Here is a 13,978-nt window from a genome sequence, read left to right as displayed (position 1 = left end):
AAAAAAAAAAAAAAAAAAAAAAAAACATGTTTAGGTTTTTTTTTTTGGCCCCCCAAACGGGTTTGTTAATATTGGAAAGATTAAGGGTGGAGCAGCCTCTTTTTAATATTTCCTTCTTCTTTTTTTTGCTACAGTTAGTGGTTCATCCCAACTATTCTCATCTCGGTGTCAAACGTAGTTTCTACATAGCAACTGTAATCACCATGGTTACAAACTGGAAGTTAGTTTCGCTCTTGGGAAAATGTAGTGAGGGTTTTTACCAGATAATAAGCCTGTTTTTCCACGGAAGTATGACGTGTTTCTGTTTCCATGAAAAACACTGTAAAATCCACCATTATTATTTAGTGTTCATAACATCCATGTCATCATTTGGGGAGGCAACCACTGCATCTCAGATTAGTAATCCTATGACTGAATCAACTCCTCCTGTTCTGTTAGAATAAGAATAAGCCTGTGAGTAGGCAAATTTTTAAAGGAAGTGTAATAATAAACCTATTCTTATATTTAGCCTGTCAATGGTTTTCCTTTATACATCTGAGTTTAAATAGCTTTGAGTCGTAATTAAGATTATCTAGAAAGAGATAAGGCATGAGGCAAACTCTGAGAAACCTCAGGTGGCCACATATTAAATTAATTCAAGATGTCGTGCGTGTCTGACGTTTGCTGTAGTGATTGCGTCGTTTGCAGTCTTGTTCACATTGACGTTGCGTTCGCGACAGGCACCGTTTCTTTGTCTTTGCAAGAAAGAGAGTTGTGGTGAAAATGCACAGAGCATAATTAGAGGTGGTGTGAGTGCACTTCAATAGATGAACAAAAACCACATTTTGAAGCAGGAACTGAATCTACCTATTCAGATGGTGATGACACGGAGCTCCAATTTTCAGAATAATTTTGTATTTCCCTATAGCTCCACCAGCACACGTACATGGAGTTCTCACAGTTACGTATGTTGCAAACGATAACCTAAGGTCTACACATTGCCTTTTAGGGATTGGTAGTGTCAGACAAGCAGCACAAACTGAGATAGCCTTAATGCGGGCTTTATCTGTGTGTGGGGTTTGCTTCCTCAACAGTTAACAAGTACACAAATGTTCAACCCGTTAGTTCTGCTTATAGACCCAATCTTGCAAGGGCCACTATCTGCGCAATAGAGGAAACGAATCGCACGGTGACCTTTGGTGCGACTCGTTAGATGCAAAGGATCCTTCCGGCGTTCAAAGTGTTGGGTTGAGCAAGGCCAGTTTGAAAAGAAGACTGAAAATCCAACAGTGCTAAACGTTGTTCAGTACGGTCCCCGGATGCAGGGAATGTCCAGCTGTACTATGACTGGAACTGTGTAACTTTATCATGGTAATGGAAAGTTTATCTCCCTGCTTTTAACCTGCTGCTTTATGAGACCAAGTCCCGCTTCAACAAAAGTTTATAACGTCCAAATCCAATAAGAGGAAGACTGTGAGAAGGACTTAACTGGAAGTGTAAAAAAAATACTTTGGTCAGTAAATAACAACAACATTGAGGGGTTTTCCTCTCCTAGAAGAAGTAGAAAAACCTCAACCAAAACCATGACTTGAAACTTCTTACATAAGAAGCATTAGTAGCACTTCATTATCAGGGTGTATTTAGTTGCCTAAAAATATTTTCACAGATACCAAATACGCAGAAACTTGCTTTCTGTTTCCAATAAAAGTCACTCCAAGGTACTGTACACCATCTTTCTAGTCAACATTATTTCTTAAACCAAGATGAGGCCAAAATAGAAATGTTGCTTCTTAAGGTCTTAAAAAAAAAGCCCAAACCATTACCGCATCCTATCAACATCACACTTGAGAATTGGTGTGAGCTATTTGTACATGTATACTATGTTTAGCTTTTGTCAAACATCCCACAATGCATTGTGGGATGACAAACATCTCAGCTTTGCTCTTCAATTTCACCAGAAGGCCTTGATCCAGAAGTCCTGCAGTTTGTCCAGATTAAGCTTTGTCGACCTTAATGGAGAAAACAAAACTCTTCTTGGACTACTGGTTCTTATGCATTGCATCAATAACAACATTCACATCTAGCAATATAAAATGGCTTTCATCATTTTAATGTTGCATAGGAAATACTTAACTTTTTTTTTTACTTTATGTTAGATTCATTTGGCATTGAAAAATATAGATTTTTGAGGGGATATTGCCAATCCTTGATTATAGGTTTTAGATAATAGAGAGGTAAACAACCAAACCTAGAACTAATAACCAGCTTTTTCGAAGCTGATTATTAATAAAAGCTGCTCTCATGGCAATAATGCTGCATTAAAATGGTGATCAGTCAGTGTGCGTTGAAGATTTGAGAACAAGTTTGTTCTCTTAAGATAGCATTAGCCTTTAGCTTTCTCATAAAGTCGTTATTCATTGGCAATCTTTCAGGCAATAGAAGGTAGCTGTCCTTTTTTTTTATTAAATGTATTTTATTTGTTTTAATCAGAAGTGATTGTTTAATCCCACATATTACTGTTTTGGTAATGGAAGTGATTGGTAATTGTTTCCATCCCACTCTCTGGCTGACTTGGTCACTTTAACCTATTTTTCTGGGGTTAGAAACCAAACTCATTGTTCTGGGTCAAAGCCGTAACCAGACCGTGTTTGTAAACTCAACCTAGGAGGCCGGATTTGGGTCAAAGTTCCACCCAACACGCGTAACGTTTTTTTAAACCAGCAAGTCATACTCCGAAAACGTTCTGATGAGAAAAAATGTTCAGCCCAGTGTTTGATGTGTTCGGACTGCTCACTACTTAATCAATCCCAAAACAGTTAATCCAACTATGACTCTTTTCAACCCGGAAACTTATCTCAGGGGTCGACAGCGTCGCTTCCTCTCAAGCCCAAACTGGGAGCTTGTTTCACAATACACCTACGGCATTCATAGTCAGTGTCACTTATTAAACATCCAGGTTCAGAAAAACAGAGTGCACTGTGTAAGATTATAAATACCGACCTGAATCAGAGTTAATGCTTTCTGCTATGTACCTGTGCATGGAGGGCAGAAAACTTTAGCACATTATCTTTATATTTGGTCTTGAAACCTTCTTGGCTGGACAAATAAAGGCTCCCGTCTGCTCTGCTCTTGTGACATGTACTTGTGACCGACCTAGCTTGTGGCATGCACACACAGTTTATTTTCCATGTTGAGCAGTTGTCACATCAGTATCAATAACTGTTGGGAGGATGTGGTCTAGTTCCTGTGTGGTTGTTGATATGAACTGTTTAGATCAGGTCTTCGTATCTCACTAAAACATGTAGAGCTCACTAGGCTGCTTGCACTGCTGAGCTAGCTTAGCTCTTAGCTACAGAACAGCATTTTATTTATTTATTTATTTTTTTTTTTACAAAGTGGAAAAGATCAGTGCTCACGCCAGTTGGGACTAATAGTCTCTTATGTTTGTTGTCACCATGAAAATATAACATGCTTTGGAATAACTTTCTCTCCTGCTTTCAAAACGTTAAGACTGTTCAGTACTAGCAAATAGCTGACTTATCTCCAAACTATCGATTCTGTCTAAGGTCCTAAAAGGAGTCCACCTCAGATCAGAAACCGCACTCTTCAGGGTTTTTACTGACCTTCGTTTGTTTTCTGATTTGGGGAAATCTGCTGCTTTCCTCTTCGTACGCTCGAGTGCTGCTTTTGATCCGTAGATAATAACATCCTCTTATCTAGTCTCTGACGTTATCTAGATATTAAAGAAACTTGCTTTGCAGCTGTTTAAATCCTATTTGACAAATAGAACTGTCTCGGTTAAAATAAACCCGTATTCCCTTGTCGTGGGGTTCCGCAGGGCTCCATTCTGGTCCCTCTTTTGTTCTCAAGGTATATTTGGCGTTAGGATTTGTCCTTCAAAAGTATAACATCTGGTTCCACTGTGGTTCAGCTTTATTTTCCTTTAAAAGTTAAAACGAGTTATTCATCAAGGCCTTATTGGACTGTTTGGATGACATATGTTCAAGTTTTCTCCATTTAAACTAATCAAACAGAAGTCACTCTATTCAACATATCCTGTTAGCTCTCTGGGTCCTTCAGCACAATTCAGTGTTCTGTTAGAAGTCTTAGAGTGATTTTTGACTCCTCCCTCAGATTCGATAAACACATCAATTGAGTGATTCAATCAAGTTTCCTACAGCTACATTTGTTTGTCTGCTTCCATAAGGACTTTAAAAGAAACAACTAATTCCTGCCTTTATCAAGATGGTTAACTTATATTCTTTAAGGATTTAGATCAGTCTTCCTTTCGTTGCTAGCAGGCCGTACAAACTGCTGCTGTGTGCGGGGTGCTGTGGTTATGCAGAGGTTAAGAAACACCCACATAAGCAGGCCATAGTCCTCAATGCAGCCCTCGCAGGTTCGATTCCAGGTCAAGTGAACTTTGCTGTACATCTTCCCTCTCACTCTTTACCTAATTTCCTGTCTTAGCACTTTCAAATAAAGACCACTAGAGCCAAAGAAAAATGCTGCTTTTATGTCAGCACATATCATCAATGCTGGCTTTGCTTAAAAATCCGATACAGGATTGATTTCAAAAGCCTGAAATTAATGTTTAGACTCTTCGTGGTCATGAAACAGGTTAAGGAGTCTGAAAAAGACGCAACAAATGAACGCCCCTTTCTAAAGCTTCTGGACGCTACTAAACCACAATGAGGAACCATTAGCCACAAACAGGAAATACCTGGAAGGAACTTTCTCGGGAGTGGCTGACAAGAGTGCAATGAAGACTCACGCAAGAGGTCGCAAAATAATTCACGAAAAAAAAAAACATCTGAAGCCCTGCAGACCTCAGATAAGCTCAGTGATCATGATTCAGCAGTAGGATAGAAACTGGGTCAGAACTCAGATCTTTATCTGAGTTACAAAGGTTGAAACTCATCGTTCACCCAAACAGGACCTGAAGCCCATTAGTCCAAAAATCATCTTGTGAACTGATGGGACAAAAGTGGAACTTTTTACAAGCTGTGTGTAATATTATATCTGCTGTAAAAAAAAAAAAAAAACAGGAAGGAGAATGTCCGCCCATCAGTTTGTGACCTTTGGGTCTGCATAACCTATGCAGGTCGACCAGCAAGTCTACCTTCAAATAATAATTAAAACAAAATGAAGGTCTGGGAGGTGATGGGATCTGATTGAAATGTTTCCTCCAGAGCGATGTCAACGGCTCATTAGCATTTACTGAAGTGGATGGTTGATTTTGTTTGTCGTTTTTCTTCCTTTGTCGTTTTTCTTCCTCAGTAGACGAACTGACCGTGGTTATTAAATTCAAAATTTGCATGGTGATATAGTGAACAAAATAATAAACACAAAAACTGTATTGAAAGAAACTATCTTTTTTAACCTTAAAGTGTTTGCAGATATTTCTCTGTATACTCAACCTGCTTCATGCTCTACATTCACAGAAGCTTCCTCCACCCCTCCCTCCCTCCCTCAGTTTTTTTTTTTTTTCTAACTTTGCTGACTGCAGCGAGCAGAAGAGGAAACAGACACTGCTCCGCTCCCCACAGAGATGGCTGGTGGTCGCTTTCGCTGCCTGAGCTGCCTTCTCGCGTACACGGCCGCGCTGCTTCTCGGGGTCTCCCGCCACGGTACGTGACCTGGTCTGCCCCTCATGTTTACTGCCATGGATGGTGATCGACCTCCCGGTTTTCTGTAGTTGTGACTTTGACAAAGAATTACAATTCGGTTCCTTAGAACGGGATATTTGCATACCTCCTTGGAAAGGGAGGTGTTGTTTCTTCAATGTTTTTTTTTTTCTTTCCTCGTAGTGCTTTGTTTTTCGTAATTGATTTTTAAATACAATATAAGATGTTATCATTAAGAAGGTTTTCCTAAAATATTAACTCCTGTCTACTTTTGAAACTGAAGTTGCATAATAATTTGGGATTTGGAACATCCCAATGAAAATTGGTGTTCTCACTAAGATCTGTGACAATCTGAATTTATCCTCCTTGTCTGAGACGGCAGCTATAACCTTTGGGCATCTTGTGGTTGAATATTAAGAGTCAAGTTTTGCATGTTTCTGTGTTGCTGTGTTGGCAGATTTCCTGCTACATATGCATGGAAACTTTTGCAACTTGGAGATAGATCATCTTTTCTCTTTTTGTCACTTCCGGCTTTCTTCTTCAAATTGTAGGTCACAATGAAATACCGTTCACTTCTTCAATCTTGCGTGCTTGCTCTGTCAGGCCACATTTCAGAGCTCTACCTGCTATTTGTTGCGCTTCAGTTGTCGGCTGTTTTCTTTTTTGTGTGTGTCTAAATAAAAGTATGAGACAGAAACAAGAGCAAAAGCAACGGTGGCGTTTCCTGTGTGTTCTCCACCAAAAGCACTGACGCTGACCGAAAATGAGACGGATACAGACTTTTATTTTAACTTTTCCATCGAGGGCACAGATTGTGGTTTGTCTCGGTTTTCCAGGGAAATGATGCAAAGTCGGCCGTTACATGAACATGCAAATGAATTTATTCAAAAAGTGGAAGCTAGTGATCGAGCTTTCACGCATCCGTTTTTCTTTAGTCTTCATTGAAAACTTTCCCTAGTTAACAAAAAAAAGTGAGAATGGAGCTCCAAGTAAAAAAAAAAAAAAATGTTACAGGCAACTGAATGAAGCGTCAGGCTAAATTTATTTACGTTTATTTAACTTGACAATTTAATAAATGAACTTGGATAGACTTAATTTGGATATTTGGGACTAATTAATGCAATATATTTAAGTTGGAGTAAGTGCTCTCGTTTTTCAGTGAAGGTTAGTTTGATTGTTCTGTTTCAGTTCAAAACAACTTAAATTCATTGAACACTTTGAGTGATATATTTAATGCTGCTAAGTGTAGTTATTAGGACAATTAGGAAAATCCAATGTCAAATTTCACTTTCAGTACAAGTGTTAGTATTACACAGAGCGATAAAAGAAGAAATGGTCACGAGAGTCATGGGTACGACTGCTGATCTGACAGTTTTCAGGATACAGTCTTTGTCGCCCTGCCTCCTCTACACGGCCCCAGCCACAGTTCTTATTTAAGTTTGATTGTCTTTGAATGTAGCTAAAGATTAGGGTGACGGTGAAGAGTTTTTCCATCCTCAAAGAGTTGGAGCTCATTGCCAAAGATGAAAAACAACTGGTTAGCAGCAGCTATGAGAAGCTCTTCATGGTTGTAATAGTAATAAAGATTTTTCCACTGACTACAAAGAGAGGTTCCATCCTCCTGCAACCAAAACATGGTTCTCAAACTGAGGTTGAGGCATCACAGATGGTACTTGGCGAATCTTTAGTGGTACTCAGAAGAAACATTAGCATTGATCCTTGTCAGGTTATTGCATCAACAGCGCTGTAGGGGCCCCTAAGCACCGGAAGCCCAGTAGACGGCTTGTTCAAGCAAACACAGATTTTAAAGATCTTTGAGAACTTTAAGATCTTTTGAGGTCTCCATGTGTAACATAAAGCAGGCAACGATGAACCACAAACAAACGCTGGGTGTTGCTAACAATGTGTGATTTACGTCTGAGGTCAGACTTCGAGATTTCAAGTCCAACTTAAGTGTATAAGAGTACAAAAACCAGATGGATTAGCTGATTAATATGCTAAATCACAAGGTATTGCTAACTGCTGTTAGCAATAAAATATATATAACATGTTATTCACTTGTATTTGCATGTTCTCAAGCACTTAACTTATATGATCACTAAGGAATGTTGAACTGAAATGCAAAGAGAGCAAATAAACAGTTTATTTCTGACTTACAGAAATTTACATGAACGGTAGATATATTGCGTGTTGGGAATGTCATAAAAAATCTACAACTTTCCAACCTCAGCAAAGCAATTCAAGTGATTGCATCTTTTAATATTTCTTTCTTACTTGAAGCTTTTAAATCTAAGATTCTGAGTAAAAATTAACTTCCCGCCAAAGAAGCCGTTCTGATGGATAGTAATATTGTCTTTTTTTATTGTTTTCTCTTTACTTTTTTTAAGACATTAACTTGTCAAGTGAAATCTTATCTACAGTTTTAAAATGCCCATCAGCGTGGGGGCGGCTTGAATTATTCTGTATCTGATGATACGTGTTATAAGAAGTTTGATCACTTCATTAAAACATTTTCCTGTTTGTCCAACAACAGGAACTCACCAGTAAAGCCGTGTAGCTGCTGCTGTTATGTGATAAAAACACCTCGGAGTGTTTTCAAGTGTTTGATTACACTTCCTTCTTGTAGCTGCAGAGGTTTTTGCAAACAGTTAAAAATAAAAAACCTCATCTAGTTCTTAAAACCGATATAAACCATAGTTAAAAGATTTCTTCTGGTAAAACTTTATCATTTTTATTTTTTCTAAATAAACCTTCGTGTGATGTAGTGTCATACCTGCAGTTCAGAGCTCAGCCCTGTTTCTAGTTGTAGCAGCAGAAATTCACAGAACAGACAGATACAAATTTGATCCTATTAAATGGAGAAGTACTTTGCTCTGTGTGCATACTGATGAGACACATGACCTGCTGAACAAAAACTAGACTAGAATTCCCTTTATATTATTACAGAAGTGTCTAATAAAATAATTATGTTCTTGTTTAAAGGAGCAGTCTTCTGGACAGTAAACATTTTTGAGCTTTACATCATGTTAGAATGTTACTCCCTCATCAAAAACGGACCCGGAGAGTGTTACTTTGATTTTTTCATGCATGTTTGAGAAATCCTATAATCTCCCGTGGCAACCGTTCAGCTGTGCAAAACGACTGGGTGGACCTAGCTCCGCCTTCGAGGACAAAGCTCCTCCTTGAAGCTGCGTTTTCCAAGCTTCCGTCTCACAGAGCAGCCCTCCTCCACGAACCGACTCAGCTCCTACAGACTAGCCAGCAGCAATTAGCAAACACCTGGTTGTACTGCACATCAGCTGAGCTCGTCACACAAGCCATTTCTATTGCAATGCCGGTAAAAAAAAAGTTGTTAGCATTTATAGAGGGTTGATTTGTTTTATGACAATTTCCTGAAGGCAGAGTTTCAGAAAGAGCAGGAGTTTCTTAAAGAGACAGAGGCCCAATTTCACAGTGTTAAATTAGGAAGTTAAATTTCTTTTAAGCCATATTTGATATTTTATAACAACTGCAGGTAACAGTTACTAATCGTACCATTAAATTGCACAGTGGCTGAAAAACACATAACACTACCCCTTTAAATTTAAATGTACATTAAATGTCAAGACATGTTACTTTACATCATTTTCTGAAAGCTTGAACAGACAGAATACCGACTCTTTGGAGATAATACGTTACTGAGTGAATGCTGTTTGTTTGCTCACCTGAACAACCTGCAGATACAGAAATCAGTAAAATCAGCTTTATTTCTCTTCATCTTCTTTATATTGGTTAATTTATTTAGTGTAGTGAAAATAAGTAAACAGACTTTTCATTATTAATGTGATTCAGAGGCTACGTTTTGTTTTTAGTTGAGCTTCATCATTAATAATGGTGGGAACCAATGTTAGTGGGATGAACTAATGTTGCTTTGGCTGATTTTTAGAAATCCTATAACTAAACTTAAAACATTTCTTCATAAGAACTTGTGCAACGGTGCATGCAATATACTACATGTTTTATAGCTCTGTTGTGAAGAGGATGAAAAGGGTTTTCCATGATGTTCTTTGATTATATAGAAATATATGTATTTGCACCGTCTTCAGAGCAGCCTGTAGAACAGAGCCAGCCTTCTTTATCATTTTCTTGAGCCTTTTTAAGCCACTGACTGATGGCGTTACCCCAACAGGTGATGGGAGAACAGAGCATACTCTCTACAATAGATCTATAGTAGATCTACAGCACATTGAAAGACTGAAGGAACTAGGTTTCTAGAACAACCGTCCCTTCTTGTATAAAGCTTTACTATCTGATGTTCAGAGCAGTCTGTTGTCTAGGAGAACATTGAGATATTTGAAATGAAATGAAATGAAATTTTATTCGAACATGATACAAATATAAAAATAAAATAGTGCACAGTAACAAGAAGTGCATAAGAAAGAAGAGAAAATACAGATTTTTTTGTTTCAGTTAACATATCATGCTCAAAATGGGGTAGGAAGAAGTGAGAACTTATTTAAAAAACATCTTCCCTTATGAAAGGAATAATGTTTGAAGTATTCCTGTTTCTTTTTAAATCTCCAATCATCTTCGTTTTGTTCCAACACACAGTGGACTGGTGAACTAAATTTAAGTAATTTACTCGTTCTTCAGTTCTCCAGATTTTAAACCCTGATCAACTTTTGCTCCATGTTATGAGAGAAACTTTGTTCATCAGCAAATTGCTCCTCAGTCAATTACCAACATTGCACTTGGATGGTGTTTTAGTGTCAATCTGTATTTGTGGCAATGTTTTCAGAAGTGAGTTCACTCTTCAACAAGAGGGGACTCACTAAAACTAATAGTTTTCTACAGCGCTGTATACAATGTGCCCTTCTTGGCACCCGACCAGAGTTCAAACATCCACCTCTCTGTTCTAACACAAAGGCGGATGACTGTTATGAAATACGATATATTACAACCCCTGTTCAAACCAACATAAATATGACTATGTTCTGGAGATGCATACAAACAATTCAAGTCAGTCAATCACAATTTTGCACCGTTTGTTTGTAAACCCCCAAGGAAATTATTATTTTTTGTATCATAAAAAGTTAGTTTTTAGTTTTTATGATACAGTCAAACATGTTTGACTCTCTTTTTTCCCCCCCTTTTGCAGAATCCAGACTGATCACATAAATATGAACAGGGCACAAACACAATTGGACATGCTGGGAGCCAATTGACAGAAGACAAAAGATCAGTTATATGATCATGAAAAAAGATTACATGTGACATAATACAAACTAACAAATAATCACACATTAATTAAAAAATTACACAAAAGAAAGGCGACAAAATCATAATAAATAACAAAGAGCCTTAAACGAATCATTTAAAATTTTAATCATAAAGTTTTAAAAGCCTTTGACGTTATTAACTATCAGTTATTAACGTAGTTTAGCTTTGCTTAATTTACAAAACTGTAATTTCTGGATATATTTTTTTTACCAATTAGAATTAAGTTATTTAACATAAACTCCAAATTTTGAATAAAATCCTAACTTCATGTTGTGGTCCGTTGACATAAAAGCCAACATTTAAATTCCATTAAAAAAAAAAAAAACTAAGCACTTCATATAAAAGTGTTCTAAGCTCGGTGAGATAGAAATCAGAGAATACCTTCAGAGAATTACCGCCACCTGCTGTTGCATTCATGTGTCACATGAATTCAGTTGGTTTTAGGTGATGTGACCAAATCCTGTACCCTGTGGTTCCTCAACAAATGTAATTGTTAAGAGTTCGAGCTCTGATAGCAAATTATGATACATCTTGTAATGGCTGGGAAACTGCTTACGGACATTTTAAAAAACTGTAAACATTAAATTGTATGTAACAGAACATCTAAATGTTTCACTTAGATGAATTATTAACATTATGCTCTTTGTTTTTTGTTTCAGATGTGGAGGCTTCAGAAGGAAAACAAGTCATTCATAAAAGAGTTGGAGACTCTGTGGAGCTTTTATCAAATTTACCAGCTGAAGGCGTCACCAGCGTAGAATGGAGATATAAAAACACAAGAGTAGCAATCAAAGGTTCAGGTGTTATTAGAAACAATCCATTTAAGGACAGAGCGAAGTTCAATAACATAACCTTTAGTTTAACAATAAGAGACCTGACTCTTCAAGATTCTGGTGAATTTAATTTAATCACAGAGGTCAAAGACCATCCAGGTTCAGTCTTCATCACTCTGCAAGTTCACGGTAAGATACTTTTCTTTTCAATCCAAATCAATCAAAAATAATCTTTTCAAGAAAGAAAACTTGTGTAGAATTCTTAAAGAACGGATTGATTAATACACTGTTTTCAAAATGAAGAACACAATACTTGTTAGAAAATATATCAATGTAAAAAAAAACCCAGCTTTATCTGAATTTTTATATCATGTTTATGGGGGTCACTGTCCTGCTGCAGAATCTAAATGTGCTTGAGCTTTAAGACCAAACAGTGATCACAGGAGATTCTCCCAGGATTTACTGATAGAAAGCAAATTTTATGGTTGCATCAAATAAAAGGAATTCATCATTTGATGACATCTTTCTGAATTTTCTAAGATTAAAGGAGCAAATACTGTGTGAATTCTGCAAATAAAATGCATATATAATGTTACTGACTGTTACACTTCTTCCCTCTGTTTTCACATTAGAGCCAATATCCACAAATCCCAATGTGTTTTCAAACATCACTCAGCCTGGACCAAATGGATTTTGTACAGTTTTTCTGGAGTGCAAAGCAAATCCTCACAGCAACGTCACTTACATCTGGACTGTGGGAAACCAAAGTAGTAACGGCCCCAGGCTGCAATACAACATTACACCACAAGATGGCGACACCACATTCACCTGCAATGCCTCTAATGTTGTCAGTGAGAAGTTAGCATCTGAAACACTGAGATGTAGCAACACCACAGGACCCACAGGGTCTAATGAAGGTATGTTCAGAAAGGAGATGTTTGAAGACAACAAGAACAAGTCGGTTTATTTTGTAAATCTGTTGGATGTATAGTTCTATAAAAGGTCCAAGTCCACAAAACACAGAAAATCTCAGATCCAGAGACTAGAAATTAATTTTCTTGCAGTTCCTAAGAAACTTTTCTGAATCATAAAGTAATGATGATTTTCAATATTTGGTAATAATACAGACAAAAATCATAGAAGAGTTAGAAATATACTTTATGGTTTATCCAACATGCTGTAGATGATGAACGTCATCACATATAAATAATTTAATTATTTTAACAGTCAGAATGCACTATACATCCACTACAAATAAACGATCATATGTAATTTGCTGAAACAAAATTAGGTAACACTTTATTTGAAGGGGTTTGAATAATACTGACATGACACTGTCATGAACATGACATAACACCTGTCATGAACATGAATAAGCCTTCATGGATATTTATGACTGTTGTCATAAAGCATCATTCGGTAAATTATGACACTTTTAATACAAAGTTGACATTATTCAAAATGTCTTTGTTATGACAACTTGACATTAACCAGGAAATCATTACTGTTTAAACTTTACCTTTAATAACATAAAGTTACCTAATTTTTAAAGTGCAATCAGTAATACTTTTATAACAAATTTATATCAGTAATGATTTCTTGGTTAATGTCAAGTTGTCATAATAAAGACATTTTGAATAATGTCAACTTTGTATTAAAAGTGTCATAATTTACCGAATGACGCTTTATGATAACAGTCATAAATATTCATGAAGGCTTATTGATGTTCATGACAGGTGTTTATGACAGTGTCATGTCAGTCTTATTCAACCCCCTTCAAATAAAGTGTTACCAAATCATATCTTGATAACACACGTATTTTTTTTAAACTACCTTCTTGACTAAAGTTTTACATCCCCGTTTCTTCTGTTATGTTAAAGTGTTTTTGTTTATTATTTATTTGACTGACGTCATAGCTAGTTAAAACTATTTTTAAAAAGCAGCACATTCATACTAAAAATGCATTGCTTTTAAAACATATCGAAACCTTTTGAATTTTTTTTAGTTTGTCACTTTATAGCTACAAATTTTACTGCATCTTAATCATAATTTTATATAATTGACAAAACACATCACACTGCATAAAAATGGTAAGATAAATAACAGGATTTATTGTTTCAAATAGTTTTGGACAAATTATTTTCCTGCTTGTTTTTATTTGCTTCTTTTTAAACATGACATATTGTTAATCTGCTGTCAATTGTAGGAATCCCAATCCTAGTCTGGATTATCGTTGCAGCAGTTGGAGGTTTACTGATCATTATTATAATCATAGTGGTGAGCGGATGTCTCTGCAAAAGAAGATGGTCTGGTAAGAAACTCTTTAATGTGCCATTTTTT

At 36.7% G+C, this 13,978-nt stretch overlaps 1 protein-coding gene across 1 annotated transcript in view; it reads left to right on the top strand.

Moving 5' to 3' along the window:
- Positions 1–5,462: 5,462 nt before the first annotated feature.
- The window catches only part of LOC103144676 (SLAM family member 5-like), a 14,312-nt gene continuing 5,796 nt past the window's right edge, over positions 5,463–13,978 (top strand). Inside the window, exons 1-4 of the mRNA XM_016676189.1 lie at positions 5,463–5,609; positions 11,525–11,827; positions 12,271–12,555; positions 13,845–13,972. Of these exons, the coding sequence (XP_016531675.1) occupies positions 5,531–5,609; positions 11,525–11,827; positions 12,271–12,555; positions 13,845–13,972 (795 nt within the window). The 5' untranslated portion in view covers positions 5,463–5,530. The remainder of the gene's footprint in view (positions 5,610–11,524; positions 11,828–12,270; positions 12,556–13,844; positions 13,973–13,978) is intronic.

Source organism: Poecilia formosa, unplaced genomic scaffold (genome assembly GCF_000485575.1).
Source record: "Poecilia formosa unplaced genomic scaffold, Poecilia_formosa-5.1.2 Scaffold130, whole genome shotgun sequence".
Lineage (NCBI taxonomy): Eukaryota > Metazoa > Chordata > Actinopteri > Cyprinodontiformes > Poeciliidae > Poecilia > Poecilia formosa.
This window is presented reverse-complemented; position numbering and strand designations above follow the sequence as displayed.